A 19,833-nucleotide genomic window follows, 5' to 3' on the forward strand; every position below is an offset into this window, starting at 1 on the left:
AACTCAGGCAAGAGCTTCTCGGCCTGTTTTTGTCAGCTTTTTCACTGCTGTGGCCAAAAGTCCTGACAAGAACAATTAGAGGAGAAAAAGTTTATTTGGGGGCTCACAATTTTAGAGGTCTCAGTCCATAGACAGCTGGCTCTAAATTCTTGGGGCTCAAGGTAATGCAGAATATCGTGGCAGAGGAAGGCAGAGGAAAAGGGTCTAGTATGCTGTAAGTGCCCATTAGATCGATATTTAGTAAATTAGAAATTATGTATAACCTTTAGGGTATGGCCTTAGAACCTGTACCTCTTAAAAGCTCTCCAATGACTGATCAACAGTCAAATTTGGGAAACACTGAGGCAGAGACGTCTCCTCTTCCTATACATCGAGTTTTGGGCAACCTGAGAACTCAGGCTACTATATGAAAGCCTCTAGACTTTTTCTCTGGGCCTTTGGCCAGTTCTGAGGTCACACTGGGGACATCTCAAACAAAGGGAACAGAGCTTGCCACTGAGACTCAACAACTACCAAAGTAATTGGTAAAAGGAAACCGATACTTTGCAGGGATCCCGATGAAAACACTTTACAAGCGTTGGTCATGTAGTAACAAGAAGCAGAGCAATTCTTCCTGGTGATGAAGCTGTATATTAAAGGCCTTAAGCATTTTTATCGGATGTTGTGAAAGAACTGGGATGTTTGCATGGGTGTAAGAAACTGGCTCCAGCTCCCTTGGTCTGTTTAGCACCAATGTAGAACTCTGCCAGTCTTCTCAAGGATGGCAAGTTCCTGGTTTAGAAATAGGAGAGCAAAGGCATTCTGATAATTTATAGAAAATGTGAATTATGTGGCAAACCTTGTCCTAACTGATGATAGGAAAGTACATATACTGTATCTTACATTGGATCATGCAAATAAAGGAGTGTGGTTTCTAAATGTTTTTCTCATTTTGGGAGATCTGAGATAAACATTTAAAAGTCTGTCTAAGGAATCTGTTTGCCCCAACTGTGGACAGTACCATTTGTTAATAAACGGATAGTCTAGCAACCTTAGGATTCCAGACTTTTGAGTTTTTACACTTTGCATATATTTTAAGTTCAGTATATTTGTTTTAGAATCATGTATCTAGCAATGTAATGGCTGAATCACTTAACCTGTCACTGTTTTCATTTGTAAATTAATAGAAATAAATAAATTTTTAGCTATCTACAAGCTCCAAAACTTTAGTGACTCTCTGGGTAAATTTATAAAATTCATTATAATATTATCATTTACTTTGGGGCTTCAATTTCATTAATAAAATGAGAGCACATTATCTCAGTGTTTTGAGAGGTTAGATGGCAGATGAAGACATTCTTTTTCTTCTGGGGGCGGTGGGTGGTACTGGGATTAAACTCAGGGGCACTCGACCACTAAGCCACATCCCCAGCCCTATTTTATATTTTATTTAGAGACAGGGTCTCACTGAGTTGCTTAGCGCCTCACTTTTGCTAAGGCTGGCTTTGAATGATCCTCCTGCCTCAGCCTCATCATTGGGATTACAGGTGTGTGCCACCACACTGGCTAGGTGCGGACATTTCTAATGATGCCTGAACTTAGCAACTGCCCAATAAAAATTAATCTCCCTTTTGAAATGCCTCCCTCAAAAAACCAGTGCAACTGCCACTGACAGATCATTTCAAGAAATATCAAGTCCTTATTATGTTTAGTATTAGCAGTTCTCAGTAACACTATTTGAATTTTCAATCGACTGAACTAATTCAAAGGTATACCCCCAATGTTAAACGGGTCTCTGCTATACTCAGCAATACTCTCACCCTTATGGAAACATTTTTTGTTCTTTTATGGTTTTTTTGTGTGTGCGTCTATGTTTTTTTTTTTTTGTGTGTGTGTGTGTGTGTTTGTATGTGTGTGTGTGTGAAGCTAGGGATCAAATCCAGGGTCCTTCACATGCTAGCCATGCTCTTTAAAACTGAGCTGTACATGATTCACAAGAACAGCAGCAAGTTAAGAGGACAGAAGAGGCTTTACCACGAAGCTACATCCCTGGCCCTTTATTTTGAGACAGGGGTCTCACCAGGTTTCCCAGGCTGCCCTCAAATTTGCAATCCTCCAACTTCAGCTGAGGAGTCAGAGTCACTGGGATTATAGTTGTGCACCAGTACAAGATTTCGCAATTCTAACAAACTTCAAGATAATAAAAATGGTATTTATGCATGGGCCACACCCTGAGAATGGTGGGAGTATGGTGGGAGTTTTCAACTAGAGCTACAGATTAGAAACACTGGGAAAAGCTTTTAGCTGGGTATGGTGGCTCACGCCTGTAATCCCAGTGGCTCAGAAGGCTGAGGCACAAGGATTGCAAGTTCAAAGCTAGCCTCAGCAACTTGTGAGGCGCTAAGCAACTCAGTGAGACCCTGTCTCTAAATAAAGTGCAAAAAATAGGGCCAGGATGTGGCTCTGAGTTGAGTGCCCCTGAGTTCAATCCCTGGTACCAAAAAAAAAAAAAAAAAAAAAAGCTTTTAGAAATCCTTACTCCACTGATGAAGTCAATATGCAAACATCATTAGCTTTCAAACCCTTCAATGTGCAGTCAAGGTTGAAAACTAAGTGTAAGAGTAGTCCTAGCACAGTTAACAAAGAAATACCACAAAGTAGAGATCCTCCAAATATCTCTAGTATTTCATCATCAGTCCTAATATAGTCTGAATAGTTTTAGTTCATTATTAATCTGTTACAATCCTTCTCTACTTTGCCAAAACTGATTTAAATACTCAAGGTTTAATACATGTTGTTATAATTGTATTATAGATGCCCATCCTTGCCTCCCACCCATACCTGGCTCTGAATGAATTTGGCCAAACCCACAGCTAAAGAGGGTCTGTTGGTTTGGATGAAGGGAGTTTAGGGGAAACAATTTATTTCTATTTTCTGTTTAAAAAATTAGAGGAAGCTTGTACTACTAGCAGATTCACAAGAGTCAAGCACTTCCTCTCACTGCTTTCAAGAAAAGAATGATAAGATAAAAAAAGTGGCTCTAACAAATCAATAATTCAATTGCAGCCAAAATGTACCAGAGGAAATAACCTGGGTGATGGCTGACTTTGCAAACAGAATATGATTCAAATAGATGAGACTCTCAACTGGGGATGATTTTACCCCAATATTATCAGAAGGTGTTTCTGGTTGCCACAAATGATGGATGGGGTGGGTGCTTCTGTTATTTATTGGGCAGAGGCCAGTAGCATCATAGGTCACTGAACAGGCAAGTTTGTCAGCCTAAAATCTCACAGCGCCAACGCTGAAAAATATGACAATAAAGACTGCTTCTTCAGGAACTGAAAATAAAGGTTTTTTCCAGAACAGTGAAGACTATTTTGGGCTGGATGCAGTTGCATAGGCCTGTAATCCCAGCAGTTTGGGAGGCTGAGGATCTGGAGTTCAAAACCAGCCTCAGCAATTTAGGGAGGCTGTAAGCAACTTAAGTGAGATCCTGTCTTAAAATATATAAAAAGGGCTGGGGACATGGCTCAGTGGTAAGTGCCTCTGAATTCAACCTCTGATACCAAAAAAAAAAAAAAAAAATTACTTTGGAACTCTTCCTTGATCTACTTCTGGCCTGGCCATAGGTTGGATCAGCTGATGTTAGTTCACAGTCATGAGGGCACACAAGGGCTACACTGATTGAGATTCCAGGCAGGAATAAAAGCTTCTAACTTAAGCAGAAAAAAAAAAATTAAATACTTCTCTGCCATTATCGTTCTGGGTGTTGTGGCACAGCAAAACATACCTCATAAAAGCAATTAATATTATTTTATTAAAATAAATAAGCGGAAACAGCGGCATTAAATACAGCTTTTAAAGTCTTAACTTTTACCACTTGATAGAAGCCTATGAAGCATTGCATTTTTTGAGACTCAGCACCAGATGGCGCTCAAGCTTACTGAAAGATCAGCTCCAGAACTGGCACTGCAAAATCCAACTCGGATACCAGGCAACTCTATGTTTAGGCACTGCAAAATCCAGCTCTGATGCCAGGCGATTCCTAAGTCTCAATTTCCTTACCCATGATGTGCGGGTGGAAACCAACCCAATGGCCTTTCAACTCAGACCGCCTATGTTTCTGACGACTAAGTGGTGAAGTTGAGACAGACTTGCCACTGCGCTTACTGACACAGCAATCCTAAAGTCAGGCTGCGAAAGTGCGACAAAGGTCGGCAGGAGGCTGTATTCGGTGCAAAGTGGCTCGCACTACGTGGGCGACAGATTAAAAACTCTTTAACCACGTGGTGCCTTCATTACCGCGGAGAGTCCCCAAACTGGGTTCTTCCAGCAAAAAAATCAATCAAGAAAATAAGCGCGGCTCCTTCTGAGGATAGACATTAGCTCTCTGGGGACCGGGCAGTACAGAATATAACACAAACTTATCCACGTTCCACGTGCATGGGACAAACAACTTCCGCCGGGTAATTCGGATCCCGGAGGCGCGGTCTAGCTGGTCACGTGGGGCCACGGAATGACGCCTCGCAGGACGTTCTGGTGGACGCTGCTCGCCACGTCACGTGGGTTGTTCCATCCAAGCCAGAATGAAGGACTTCCATATGAGAAACAAACCAATTGCATTCCGTGTGGCAATCTGAAAATAAGGGAGACGATTTTCTGCGCATGACCGTTTTCACCCTATAGTACGGTCTCACTGAAGCTTCCATTGAACATCCCTGATCCCCCCTAGAATTCCCGTTGGTCTCGCCCGCGCCCCGCCTCCGCTGCGGCTTGCCCCGCACGCCGCGGTCTGAAGCTACCCACGTGACCCCAGCGCACTCCCGAGGGGGGCGAAGTCTTGGAGGCGGCGCCGCTGGGGACTGAGGGACCGACTGCGCGTTGTATGCTGCAGCTTTCTCCAGGACGCCACCGCAGAAGACACGATGTTCGGGTTCTCCAGCCGTCTGTTTTGGGCAGCCACCTGCCTGTCTGTGGTCTGCGTGCTGTCTTCGGAGAACTCGTCCGTGACTCCAGCAGGGACTGAATCACTCTCTTCAGCAACCACCAAGGTGGCCCCGACGCCGGCGACGCCTGCCTCGCCGGTCACCACTCTAGTACCAGGTGAGCGCCAGCCCAGTGGGCTTCCCGCTTTCGTCTGCCCTGCGGAGTGAGCCCTCTCCGGGACGCACGGAGCCGGGGCCCGGCGGACAGCGCTCCGGGGGCGGCAGCGGCGACTTCGACAACATGGCGGCCCGCCCAGGTCCGGTCGCAGTCGGGCGCGGTGTGGCCGGGCGGGTAGGGAACGCCCGGCGGGAAGCGGGAAGGGGATCGGAGGGCCCTGGCGGCCGTTGGGCTGCTGTGATTCCCAAGCTTTGCAAGGAGAGGTGCTTTTTAAAAGTGCCTTGTAATCCCCATCTTTACCGTAGGCTCGGAAGAGGGGACGTGGCTTTCTTGCGATGTGGCAACTGTGGGCTTAATGATGATGGGGCGAAGCGACGCGCCTCCGAAGTTGGCTGGGAGACCGAACTTCTCTCTCCTTGGAACTAGTCGTTTAACCCACCCCCACCAGGGCCTCTTTCCGTAGAGAGATTTGTCCAGAAATTGGTGAAAGAGGGAAGAGAAACTTAAAGGTTAATAAGCGTTCATGTCTCAGACTTGGATCTGCGAAATTGTCTCCTGAAATTTCATCACCTTGATTTTGCAGATAGGTAGGAGACATAGATGAGATCTGACCGTGTAACTAATGTAAGTAGGAGATGTAGCTGAGATCTGAGCGAGTAACCTGTGAAAAGTTCACATTCCATGCTACATGCAAAGGAAGAAAAGAACCCCACGAGTACTTCGTGTTTCGCATGGATGTCTTTTATTATTTAAGGCGAAGCCAGAAGATGCGTGGTGATACTGAGATAGATGGAGAAACCGAGATATAGGAACTCTCCGGGACCGAGTTGGATTGGAACCCAGTCTGTAGATTTTCTGAAGCCCCATCAAGGAACAGCTTTCCTTAAAAAGCTGTTTTTGTTAGTGAAGTAGGATTATTTAAGGCATAACCAGAATTTGAACCTGAAGCTGGCATATGCTGTGACTACACAAAAAAGAGGGAGGAGATAAATTTGAGATAAACAAGGCTGAAAAAATACTAGAGTTTAAAAATCTGTAGTCTACTACGTTTGGTTATTCCGGTTAATACGGGAGAAATAGGTAACTTGGCTTCTTAACCGAAGGATTGCTGAAGCAATGACTTACCGTGATGTTGATCATACTGTTCTACATTGTCTTCCCTAGTTTTAATATCTTATAAACTTTAATATAATGAAATATGTGATAATATCAACATCTTTTTTTGTTGTTAAAGTCAGATTTGGTAAAATACAAAGATTTTTAAATGAGGAAAGTAAATTGCAATGCAGTACTGACAATTCTAACAGCACTATTTTTGAGATGATAGAGCAGATCTTTTTTTTCTTATTATTCTGCCTACTTGGCAGTTTCACTAGTGTGTGGTTTGTTTTTTGTTTTTTTTTTTTAAAGATGCTTCAAAATAAGTTAATTGCTTTTGTGTGATTGAGATACATGCAAAGGGGATAATTTCTATTTTCTGGAAATCATAGTTGGATAAGCCATAGTCTGAAAGGTAGCACATTCATTTCATTATATAAATATCATTCACTCTGTTACTCCCAGCATCAACCATAAAAGCTTTTTAAACAGTTGATAAGCAAGTAGCATAGTTGTGAAGAACTTATTTTTACTTTGTGAACACCCCAAATCCAGGGCACCCAGTTTTCAATAAATGCAAATAATGTATTGAAAGGCAGTGCCTCTGCAGAGCTGATTTTTAGACAAGAGGGAAAGTAAAAAGATTGGACGCATCTAGTTTCTAGATAATAAAGCCCAGTTCTATAATCCATTTGTTTTCCAGACATTAATTGTAATTACCCTTGGAGTTCATTTCTGGACCATTTGACTTAAACTCTTGGCAAACATCTTTCTAACTTCTTGAGCTGTTGTTTCCAGTAGTGAAGAACCCTGTGAACAGTGGATTCACATTTTGAATTGTGAATCTCTGGGAAGTTAACTTGTTTTCAGAATGGCACCAGCAGAGTTTCAGTTTAATCTGTAATAAATAGTTTGTTAAAAATTCCTGTGTCATTCGATGTTTCAGGGCATCGATTTCCTTCTGTTTCCTTAATGTTGGTCTCACAGCCTTTTTCCCACATCCCCATTTTATGTGGAGACAAAGCCTCACTGAGTTGCTTAGTGCCTAACCATTGCTGAGGCTGGCTTTGAACTCACAACACTCTTTCCTACCTCACCCTCCGAGCAGCTGGAATTACAGGCGAGTGCCACCAAAAAATGTTTTGCATTTTTTTTCTTACTGACAAAACGGCCTTTTTTTTTTTTTTTTTAAGGGCTTCTTAAAATGCCTCAAGAAACCCTGAATAAATGTGGGTATCTTTTAAATAGTAGCCCTGTGAAAAAGGGTTGTTTGATAGGTACCTCAATACTGAGCAGGCCCACTAGGTTGTGCTTCTTTTGAGTTAATTTAATGGCTTCATTAATGTAATTGAAATTTTTTAGTATACCAGTTTACAAAGTTTTACCGTTTTTCTGGATTATTAATTTGTGGTACTGTATATAATGCTCATTTGTTTTTTCAAAGATGATAAGGAACTCAAATTGGATACCAGTTCATTGATTTCATACATTTCTTCTCCTTTCCCCACCCCCAGAAGAAACCTGTGAAAGACAAAACAGCTGTGCTTCCTGTGTAAATGTTAGCATTAACAATACTGCCTGCTTTTGGATAGAATGTAAAGAAGGTAAGAAAATTGGGGGGGGGGGGGCGTTGTTGCTGTAATTTTGAGAATGCAAAATTGTTTTTGTTATATAACATTTTTAAAACCACTACAGTATATTCTTGAACATTTGAAGATCCTGTAGATCATTTATTATAATGTGTACTATTTATTTAGCAAACCCAATACTTGAAAATGCCAGTTGCTTAACACTCCTGAAAATCTCTTGTTTTCCATACCCCCGTAGATTTCTTCGACTTGATAATTAAAGCTCAATAGCTTTTAAAGGAAGAGAGATTTTAGGTCTTTGTATATGGTGCCCATTTATGCTGGAATTAGCTGTGAAAATTTTGTAATTTTCTTTGAAACCTGAGATGTATCTGTGTATGTCCTGCAAGGTGACTATAAAGAGACCTTTTGAAACTTTGTTGGATGCTTAGATATGAGAGTAATAGAGAGTTGATTGTTTCTTGTTCTCTTAAGTTAACTTTATGAACATTTGTGGAATAAAGAGCTAGGTAGCAGTACCTTGAAATGTGGATAAAATTTTTGCTAGAATCATGGATTTATCACATTAATTATTTATTTTATTTTTTAGTATAAATGTGGTTGCCATTTATTGTTGGGGGGGGTACCAGGGATTGAATCAGGATCACATGACCACTGAGCCACACCCCCAGCCCTATTTTGTATTTTATGTGGAGACAGGGCCTCACTGAGTTGCTTAGTGCCTAACCATTGCTGAGGCTGACTTTGAACTTGAAACCCTCTTTTCTACCTCACCTCTGAGCAGCTGGGATTACAGGCAAGTGCCACTGGACCAGCTTGCATTGTTTTATCTTATCGACAAAACAGCCTTTTTCTATTTTTTAATGAAAGATCACACGTTACGTTGCTTTATTCTTCAGTGGAAATTTAATAGTTATAGAAATTATGTCACATAAAGTTCAAAAAGCTATTTTAAACTAAGGTATTGATTTGGGGTTAAATTAACTTTTTTGTTATGTAAATCACTTCAGGTTATAACATTAAATTCAAGGTTGTACCTGCTCTCTGTGTGTATGTGACACAGAGAGAAAGAGAAATACTAAGAATTGAACCCAGGGCCTAGAATATACTAAATAAACGCTCTATCACTAAGCATTTAAAAAAAAAAAAAATCTATTTTGAGACAGGATCTGGCTAAGTTGCTGAAGCTAGGCCCTGATTTACAATCTTTCTGCATCAGCCTTCCAAGTGGGATTATAGGCATTCACAGTGCAATCAGCCCCCTGTTGCTCCAAGTCTGTCTATACAGGAAAGCTATGTTAGGGAGGTGGGGCTGGGATTGTAGCTCAGTGGTAGAGTACTTGCCTCCCACGTGTGAGACCCTGAGTTCAATCCTCAGCACCACATAAAAACGAATAAGCAAAAATAAAGATATTGTGTCCACCTACAACTAAAAAAATAAAATAAAAGTATAGAAGGGCCTGGGGATGTAACTCACTACAAGAGCACTTGTCTAGCTTGTCTTGTGCAGGGCCCTTGTTTCAATCTCCAGTACCACCAAAAAAAAAAAAGAGAAAAGAGTCATTACAAAGGAGTAAAGTGGGGAGGGCTGGAACAGAGGTTCCCTTGCTACTATGGAGCACCTCCTGTTTACTTAATCCTTTATTAAAAGACCTTGACAACGTCTTACCAACTCCATCCTCTTTCGTAGATTTCTGTCTCTATTGATTGTGTAGTAGTTTGTATCACAATTCTGAGATCTAATTGTTTCAGATTTATCTGTATACTCATGAGGATTTTTAAAAAGGGTGAAATTTGGAGGGATCCTGTGTCGTAACTCTAAGAAAATGAGAAAAGGAAAATAGTATTTATTAGTCTGTGGACTTTTAAAGTATTTATGTTAGGATTTTGATTTCTTACGGAGCTTAGTAGCAAATTCAAAGGTGTGAGTAACTGGTGCTTTTTGTCTCTTTTTTCCATAGCAAATGAGAGCTACTGTTCATACAACTCAACAGCTAGTAATTGTAGCATGGGGAACAGCACTAATTTCTGTTCTGGTGAGTCTTCACATTGTCTGCTGGGGATAATGGCCACAGCGGGATAAATAATTATCTCAAAGCCTTGTTTCAATGTTTTGTTAGCATTGCTATAATTCTAATATTAGAAATTTTTGGTTGTAAATGGCATATTCATATTGATGGATGAAATGGTACTTTGAAGCTTTAATGACATAACTATACTTTGGAGTGATATAAGTATATAGATATTTTTACTCTTTTTCTTTTGTCCCCTCTCCCCTGGAATTCACTGAAGTTTAGCCACCCCATCTTTATTTGTATTTTATAGGCTCTAGTAATGTCACATTTTAGTCTCCAGCATAGTTTGTATTATGATTAAATAAACTTCTGTGTTCATCTTTTTACAGTTTTACTTTGAAGAACTTGATTTTTCTTTGCCCTGCAAATCATTAAAATTCGTAGTTGAAACAGCTGTTGTTTTTGTTTTTGTTGGTATCAGGGACACTCTGTCACTGAGCCATTCAACCATTGAGCCACAATCCCCAGCCCTATTTTATATTTTATTTAGAGACAGGGTCTCACTAAGTTGCTTAGCAGCTTGCTTTTTGCTGAGGCTGACTTTGAACTCACTATCTTCCTGCCTCAGCCTCCTGAGCTGCTGGGATTACAGTCGTGCACCACAGTGCCCAGCTGAAACAGCTGTTCTTTTAAAAAGAGTATAAATTAATGGGAAAGATTCCTAATTTGGCACATAGATAATTAATTTTGTGGAGTGTGTCAGTAATCTTCACAGACAGTCTTTGACAGGATTTCCCCATCACAACATGAATTTTATAACTGGGGCTTTCATTAGCATTAGGTGTGTTTTACTCTGTAAAATGTAGATTAGGTGGGATGCGGACATACATTTTAATAGTTATTTTAATGTGTATTAGAAAAAACTAATTGTCAAGCCTTTGATTTCATAAATTGCTTGGAGACAAGATTAAATAAAATATTTTTTTTTCTTTTTTAAGTAAAATATTTTTTAAACAATCAATTTAAAGAAAAATTGAAAAAATAACATTTATTTGATAATGTGGTAGTTAGAACTATGTTTTGCTGTCTGGGACATAATCCCATCAAATTATAGTGGTTTAAGCAGGGACAAATTTTTTTCTCTGATGTAAAGGAAGTCTGGACTAGAGTGCAGTTAGAGGTCTAGAGTGACAGCCATTAGGGACCCACATTCATTTTAGTTTTCACTCTGTCATTCCTCAAGGTCAATGCTCATATTCTAGCTATCATGTTAATTTTTCTCCTACCAGAAAAGGGGAAGGAAAATGAATGAGAGGCCTGTATCTACCTTAATAAAGGTGCTTGGTAGAAGTTGGTTACTTAGTAGCAGGAGAGGCTAAGAAATGGTGGTTCTATTTGTAAAGAATAGGATACTGGTATTAGGTGGGGGAAATGGTCATTCTTTTCTAGTTGTAGTATTTATATTGTAAAAACATTTAAATTGCAGGTTGTAAAATAGTGTTAAGATTATAATTTAGACAACTTTGAAGTATATTGTTTTTTATTTTTATAGTGCCTACTGCAACTCCAGTGCCAACTAATTCTACAGGTAATTCAAGATGATTGATTCTTTTCTGACTTCATCTTTCAGGTTTTTTTAAAACTGTCTTGATGGGTAACTTTTTAATAATTAAATACCTAAAAGTTGTTAGTATAATTTTAAAGATTTATTTAGTGTTGGACCATAATAACTACATAAATATGTACTGTTTGTGACAGTAACATATTGCTCCAGTGTTCTACAGTGAATCTTACTAGATTTGCTATCCATACATTTTGTGGATGTTGTAGATATCTTGAAAAATACAGGAATGCAAAGGAAATTTAAATCTCCACAGTCATCCAGAGATACACCAGAAAATTTTCAGTCATTAATTTCTTCCTATCTTTTCTGTGTGTTGTTTAAGTAAATATACTTGTTATGAAGTGGATGGTATGCTCATATACTTTGGTATTGTTTTCTTTCTTAAAATTGTGGTACATTATTCATTGTGCTCTTGGTTGGACAATTGTGTTATTTCATTGTCTATGTCTATTTGCTGTCTGATGGAATTGAGTCAAAAAGAATTCCTAGGACAGAAGGCATGATTAAGGCTCAGTACTGAATTGCTTTTCAGGAATATTTGTGATTCTCATTTCCATTAATAACATTTTCTACCACATCCTCAGTCTGATTTGATAGGAAGAGTAAATACTATATTTGGCCAATATTAAATGCATCTATTCCTGAACAAATATTAGCTAGATAATAAAAAGAAGGCAAAAGTAAGCTAGCATTTTTGTGGAAATGGTGAACAAGGTCAGTAAGCATAGTGTGTTGGAGAATTTGTAGGAAGGTGATATATGTGTGTTGGGTGGTACAGTGGATAAGATGACAGCTTGTGGGAGATGTTGACTGACTGACTGAAATGATGCTGGTAAAACGTGGGGAAAGCTTTCCAGACAGAGCAGGGTGGTTAGCACATATTAAGAATATATGAGTATAGTGAGCTTAAGGAGTGCCTGGAACAAAATGACAGTAAGCTGGACAGTCAACAGTGAGATTGGGAAATGCTTTTATATCCCTTGCTGGTAGATTTAGATGTTATCTTGAAAGATTTCAAGCATGTAGGTCATATGATCAGACTTGCATTTTAATAAAAAGACAACTCTGGCCTGTGGAGAGTAGTAGAAGACCAGTAAAGTGGATTCATGGAAATTAGGTACTCTGATATTGTAATTTAGAATACCAATAAGGAAGAGCTGCAGATGCATGTAAAAAGGCTTAGAAAGTGGAAGGATTAAGGCTTGATGACTGAGGATGTGGGAGGTGGAATGGAAAAGATGTTTTACCAAAGTAAGCAAGAAGGAGGAAGCACAATGCATTTGAGGCTATCTTTGGGGGTTTTTTTCAGGATACCAATCCTGAAGAGAGTTCTTGGCTAAAATTACAACAATCATAGACAGTAGTAGAGGCTGCTGGAGGACATATGGAGGGTTGGGTTTAAGGATCAAACTCTAGGGGACAGTACTGCCTATGGGGTTGCAAGAGGACTAGGGTTTGGGAAGAGAACTGGGTAGGGATGGACATGAAAGTAAGAAATCCCAGAGAAGTGTATCCAAGAAATTAACAGTGTATGGGTGTAAACGTAGTTTTTCAAAGGAAAAAGTAGTGAAATGCTGTAACAAGGACAAGAACTCATTTTGAAAGACTCGGGCAGTTTGTGTTGGAGCTTGATTGGACCACCTTTTGCTAACCACATATACACAGTGTCTCTAACTCTGACTTCAGTGATGTCATTTTGGTAACTCAAATCAGCTACAATGAAAATACTTATGCCACAGAAGTATTCTAATGCTATAACGCTGGGGTTGGATTGTTACACAATGGTTTGTTCAAAAACTGAGCACTTGTTAGAAATCATGGAGGAAAGATGATGTTAAAGGCTGCTAAATTTGGAGTGTTGGGAGGAAGCTAATTTCCCAAAGTTGCAATATAAGCACAGGAAGGAAAATAAGGGGAGACAATTTTCCCCAAAGCACTTGGGTTCATTTAATTTCTCCTATGAATCTGCTCTTAATGTAGTTTCTCTGCAGCTTGCTTCACTGTGGGTCCTCCTGTGAACTGCCATGGGTCTCTTGTTTTATCTGTCTTTGGTTCTGTAGAATAGGAGGAGGCCAGAGTTTGCTTACAGAAAATGGCCATCAGTTGGTGCTTACTAATTGAAAATCCTTAGGAGTCTCTTTCCGTGGCTTTGTGTATAATGCTTCTGCTAAAGGGAGCAAGAAGTAAATTATGAGATAGTTAAGGAAACAGTACTGCAAAGAAAACTTGATTTTTTTGGTGTGTGTGTGGAAAGTATGCAGTTGGGTTAATTATAATACCCCTCCAGTACAAATAATCTCTATTTTAACAATGGAATGACCAGATTATTTTGGAGATCATATCTTCATTGTATTTTCTAAATTCTCTTTATCACCACCTATGAAGTTTTTGTTTTATGGTGTTGTTCCCTACCCCAACCCCCCAACCCCAGGTACTGGAATGTGAACCCAGGGCAGCTCTACCACTCAGCTATATCCCCAACCCAGATTTTTTTATTTGAGATAGGATATTGCTGAATTGCCTAAAACGATGTAGAATTTTCAATCCTTTTGCCTCAGCCTCTCAGATTGCTGGAATTACAGGCATGTGCCACTGTGCCCAGCTTTTGTTGTTGTTTTTAAGAACATATAGTAGATCAATAGATTGTATTCCCTAAGTATTGCCTTATTTTGTAAGTATTGTCAACATAGTACTGTTCTCAAAATTTAAAATGTGTAAATGTTTTGCTTATATACAAAAAAGAATGTTTTACCATGTTCGAGAGCAGATCGTGAAAGTCAAATAGCAAATTTGCTGATTTTTTTTTTTCCCCTTAACATTGTCAAACAAAATTAGTAAAGGTGTTTTAAGATTGAAAAGAAGTTATAACATCTTTAATTTGTAAAGCCTTTTATTGTTCATTTGTTTTGGTTATATAAAAGACATACAAATTAACAAAAAGCTTGAAGGATATAACAATTAGCCTTAAAATGACCATACCTTCTAATCTAGGAATTCTACATACGTATCGGCCTGTCAGAGATAAGACCAGATGTTTCTCTGTAAGATGTTCACAGTCAGCAGGAGGCTGATGCAGGAGGATAGCAAGTTCAAAGCCAGCCTCACAACTTAGTGAGGATTTCAACAACTTAGTGAGACCCTGTCTCAAAATAAAAAGGGCTTGGGGGGGGTGTGTGGCCCAGTGGTTAAGCACCCCTGGGTTCAATTCCCAGTCCCCACCCCCCCCCCAAAAAAAAAAAATGGAGAAATGAGAGAAGTGTTCAGTTAAGAGCAGGTTGGATAAAAGTGTGTACAGCATTGCTCCAGGCAAGAACAGAAAAGCTACAAGTGTGTATGAACATACCCATCCATGGGACTAGCAATCATCTACTAGTTTCTCTTATTATCATTACTAAGAAACTTGGCTAGAGCTTTCAGAAACATTAATTAAACTCCCTGTTTACTTGTGGTTCTGTAAAAAATTAGAACACCTTAACCTTCTAGGATCCTGTTAACCTTGGGATGTGAAAAATCTGCCTATGTGAGAGACCTGGTCTCTCTACTTCTGTACCTTTTAGTGATATTCTTTGTTTTGAAGCTGTCAAGTCCACTCTTGGTTTATAATTACTCTTCAAGTACAGAGCTTCCTCTTATGGGTGGAATTTGGGAGATAATTATTCCTATTGAGAAATTTTTGGTTGTTTTAAAAAGACAATATAATCCATAAAAGATTGCTTCATTTCTGTTTCATCAACATGTATTTGACACTCCTTTTATGGATTAACCATATCCCTTTGAAGTCTATTCAGTTAATGTTCTTTTTTTAAAAATATATATATATATATATATATATTTTTTTTTTTAACCGACTTGAAATGTCCGTATTTGTGGGGTATAGTGTGAAATTTCAATGATTAGATTATGATACCCAAGCATTTGTCAAGGAAATATACATGTTGCTATCAGGATGCAGTCTTTATGCCCTGTGAGTGTTAAGTGAGAATCATACTTTCTCAGTGCCAAACAGTAGAATATTAGTACAAAATCAGTTCCAGTATTTATGAACTTTATGTTCTGAGATGGAGAGGGACACATGAATAAAAGATAGGAAAATTCCAAACTGCCATACATCCCAGTTTGTTTATTTATTTTTTCATCCCAGTTTATATATTTTAAAAGAAGGGAGCATTTTGATGTCATATTTTCTTTAGCTGTGAAATCCTTTTCTGAAACAGTGCACAAACTATAGCCCCTTACATTTTTAAAAAACACAAGCCTCATGTAATGGATCTTCCTCATCTGCCCTCCAGATCATCCTTAGCTGCCCAGCATGTAAGCACATCTTCATCTTGAAGCCCCTATATCATGAAGCCTAACAACATTTCTTGGGACATGATAAGGAACTCTTATTCCTGTAACCCTTGCCTAGAGTTTTACCTTCTTTCCAAAAAAAATGAAATTGAACCCTAACTTTTTTTAAAGACAACTTCACAAGTGGTCCAGTGAGCTTTGACAACCTTTCGAAGCCCTTGAGTCATTTGACTCTTAAGAAAATGTTAATTTTCATGAATTATGCTCAGTTCTTCCTTTCTAATATTGGTATGTGCACCTTTGTAGATGGTACTTGGTAATAGGCATTAGTAGTTTGAAGTTCACCTAATAGGGTACTTCAGTTCCTGAAACAATTTTATATCCAAACTAATTCTTCTCAGTACATTTTTTTAAAGACGTAATCAAGTAGTATTTTGGTCTCAGGCAGTATGATAGACCAGAGCTTACCCTTGAGCTCTTTCTAAATTTGGGCAACAAGGCCACCTGTTCTTACAAATAAAGCTTTATTGGATCCCAACATGCTCATTGATTTGCATGTTGTCTTAGGCTGTTTTGTGTTACACAGTGCACAAGAACTCAAATATTTACTATCTGCTCCTTAAAAAAGGTTTGTAAACCCCTGAAGTGAAGAGGCAAATCTTGGTACCTACATAAAAAATACTAGATTGCAGTTATTTCTTACCATGATTAATAGTTTTTGTCATAGAAGCAAGATTATTTACAAAGAACCTCTTAATTCCCTCTCCTAAGTATTCTTGCCCTTTGTCTTTTTGCAAACTTGATGTATTTTATACTCATACATACATAGGTTTTAACTTAAATACAATTTTATGATTACTGGATGTTTTCAAATTCATTTAAATGCTAGTTTTCTTGGATGGGTAGATTTGTTAGTAAACCTTTAACTGAAATTAGGCTTCTATTGTCAAAGAATTGAAAGCATTTTGAAATTGGTAGCATTACTTTTAAGAGGTAGATGTTAGACAATTGGGAATTTATAAAAATGTTTTTTTGGTTTTTGTGTGTTTGTTTAATGTTTTGTTTTCCTTCCAGCTAAAATCACAACTCTGCCTTCCTCTTCTACATATTCCACCACAGTTACCACATCAGGTAATTGAAGCTTTTTAAACTAATAGTGATGTTAGGTGTGTATACAATGTTGCTTTTCACTTTTTTTTGCCATCAGTTTCCAGTTTTATGGACTGAAACTCATCTCTTAACTAAAGGGCCACAGTGATCAGCTGTTTAAGCAATGATGATAGCTCTACTGGGAATCCTCTTCAAGTTTCTAAATGATTAATCAACATTTGGCCTGACACTGTAAGAATTAAGTAATAATGTTTTCCAAAACTTTTCAGTATAACTTAAAAAGTTGTGAAATCTGATTTGTAGCTACCAAATCTGATTTGTAGCTACCAGTTAATTGAAGGGATTGTTTGTGTGCTATATTAGACCATCACAATTTAAGTGATTATACAGCACTATTATTTTTACCAAGAGTGGTCTAAAAAGCCACAATCACTACTGGTTATGCACCTTGCTGTTTTTTCTTAACCACCTTTTAAACTGCTGTTTTGAACTTTTTTTTTGTCTGGGAATTTAACCCAGAGGCACTTTATTACTGAGCTATATCCCCAGCCCATTTTATTTTTTATTTTGAGGCAGGATCTCACTAAGTTACTTAGGGCCTCAGCCTACCCAGTTGCTGGAATTATAGGCATGCACCCCTCTGTCTGGCCTAAACTGCTGTTTTGGTGCTAAGAAATCTTACCTGTTTTTTGTGATACCTCAAGCTTTATGCTTATACTTCCTTTCAGTTTCAATGAGGGCATTCTGTCTTCACAAGAAATAGAAAACAATTGTAATCAATTTTGGGTTTTGTTTTGTTTTGGTGCTGGGGATCACATCCAGTATCTTGTGCATGCTAAGCAAGTACTCTATCAATGAGCTATGTCCCCAGTTGTGATTAATTTTGAAAGTGGCCAACTTATATAACCACAAGAACCAGTTTTCCTATGATAGTTTAAGAAAAAATTTATTTCAAGTATGAAATGCTTTTAATGGATGCTACTTTTTTCAGTTTCCTCTTGAAACATTTTATTCCTTGAAAAGAAATCCTAATTTTCATGTTCTTTTTCCTTATGACTTGGTAATACTTATATTGCAAAACTGTTAATTTAAGATGCTTTTATTCATGAATTATTTTGCTTATTGAAATTATAAATTAGGTTTTCATAACTTGAAAAATTGCAACTGAATTTTGTTTACCTTTGTAATAGGTAGTAAAATTCAAATATCATGAATTTTTAACGTAAACATTAGTATTTACTCAAGCAATCAGCCAAAAAATATTGTCTAACAAAAATTGTATATTTTGAAAGTGTTTAAAGTTACTAGGGCACAATTTATATACCAGAAAAATAAATGATTTTATGTTTTTTCATATTTGAAGCATTATATAGCAGCATAACTGCTTGATATCTATGGACAGAATTAATGGAATTGAAAAGTAGTTGTCTTCCTCAGATAGAGATAAGTTCTAGTGTAAAGATTTGACCTGAAAGGAAATGCTTTATGGAATTTGACATGGCCAAACAGAAGCTCAGGTGGGTCTTGTAATTATGTTAGAAGATCACAAGACTTGCTAAGGATTGTTATTTCTTTTATCATATCAGATGCAACAAATACCACTTTGGCTCCAACCTCACAACCTGCACGGAAGTCTACCTTTGATGCAGCCAGTTTCATCGGAGGAATTGTTCTTGTTTTGGGCGTGCAGGCTGTAATTTTCTTTCTCTATAAGTTCTGCAAATCTAAAGAACGAAATTACCATACTTTGTAAGCAGATCCATTAAATTAACAAGGACTGGCAGTTCATTTGTGTAATTCACTGAAACCAAAATACTATCTTACAAGAAGTCTTACATGGAAGACACTATTCCAGGATCTTTAAATTTCCAAAGGATGCATATAGGATATTTTGGAACATCATCCCTGAAGAAAAATCAGTTAATGTTTTACTTAACAGGAATATTTTAAAAATATTCTGCATGAATCCTTGTGGCTGTCGTCTTTTATTTTCAATGGCTGCTGCTGTGGGATTATGTTTCTGTTCATGCCAAATGTAACTTTCTATAAGTGATGGAGAATGTTGTCTGGTGCAGACAACCTCCTGACTCTTGGCAGTTTAAGTTTAGTTATCTTAAAGCCTGAAAGCTGCATTATTTTTATGCTAATTCAAGATGTAATTTAGTGGCCAGAATTGAGAAGGTGTGCCAAATGAGCATCAAATCAGGTGGATTTTTGGCTATCATTTCAAAGGTGGAATAAATTTATTAATTTAGTAGTACTAAACTGTATCCATAGAGTAAAATTTTGTGCTTGATAAGTTATTTTTTTCTACATTAGAAATAACATGCTACATGGGGAATTACATTCCAGATTTAAAGACATGAATGGGAAGGATACAGACCATTAATGTTTAATAGGATATTATTCAAACTTTAAAAAGCACCTTATATCATTGAGAAAATAAAGAACAGTGCCTTAAAAGACAGACTGAAAAGTAGGCTGAACTTAAAATCTGTGATTTGTTCTTTGATATTAAGGAAGATAAAAGTCAGTTTTGAGATTGTAACTGTTGACTGTAAGCAGTAGTAAACCTGCTTTTAGATATCATACTGTTAATATTTAAATTAAAAGCATACCTATTTTTTTCCCCCAGAGCTGAGAAACTTATGCTAATTACTATTTTACAAAGTTTAAAGGCTTCACATTGAATTTCACAACATTTTTCTTTGGGCTATTGAAAAGAATTGTGATAAAATTATGTTTCCTTTGTGTTCAAAAAAATATCTTAACACTATGAACCTTGAAAGAATTTATACCAAGCTTACCTGAAAAGTAACTACTTTCATGAAGTAAAAAAGAAAGAATCATTTATTAGCTCTTTAAATAAGACAATCATTTTAAGTTTTCAGATGGCAGATGTGATCAGTATAATTTCGGAAAACCTAAGGATTTTTTATCAGATTACTATAGATTTTTAATGATGCTTGCCCTAGATGTGTAGACTGTATTTCCACTTTTCCCCCTCCTCTTCTCCTTTCTT

General features: G+C 37.9%; 1 protein-coding gene across 1 annotated transcript; it reads left to right on the forward strand.

Annotated features, from left to right (window-relative positions):
- Positions 1–4,817: 4,817 nt before the first annotated feature.
- On the forward strand, positions 4,818–19,241 carry Cd164 (CD164 molecule). The gene is made up of 6 exons (XM_076858367.2): positions 4,818–5,085; positions 7,698–7,787; positions 9,734–9,808; positions 11,340–11,375; positions 16,776–16,832; positions 18,398–19,241. Exons 1-6 carry the CDS (start codon positions 4,908–4,910, stop codon positions 18,562–18,564), a joined length of 603 nt encoding a protein of 200 aa, XP_076714482.1. The 5' UTR covers positions 4,818–4,907; the 3' UTR covers positions 18,565–19,241.
- The last annotated feature ends 592 nt before the right edge of the window (positions 19,242–19,833 follow it).

The sequence above is a fragment of the Callospermophilus lateralis genome, chromosome 6 (genome assembly GCF_048772815.1).
Source record: "Callospermophilus lateralis isolate mCalLat2 chromosome 6, mCalLat2.hap1, whole genome shotgun sequence".
Classification (NCBI taxonomy): domain Eukaryota; kingdom Metazoa; phylum Chordata; class Mammalia; order Rodentia; family Sciuridae; genus Callospermophilus; species Callospermophilus lateralis.

Excerpts from the sequence above, each read along its gene's own strand:
- Cd164 (XM_076858367.2), top strand. The coding sequence starts at position 4,908 with ATGTTCGGGTTCTCCAGCCGTCTGTTTTGGGCAGCCACCTGCCTGTCT. Across the intron at positions 7,788-9,733 it reads TTGGATAGAATGTAAAGAAG|CAAATGAGAGCTACTGTTCA; the intron begins GTAAGAAAATTG and ends TTTTTTCCATAG. Across the intron at positions 9,809-11,339 it reads CAGCACTAATTTCTGTTCTG|TGCCTACTGCAACTCCAGTG; the intron begins GTGAGTCTTCAC and ends TTATTTTTATAG.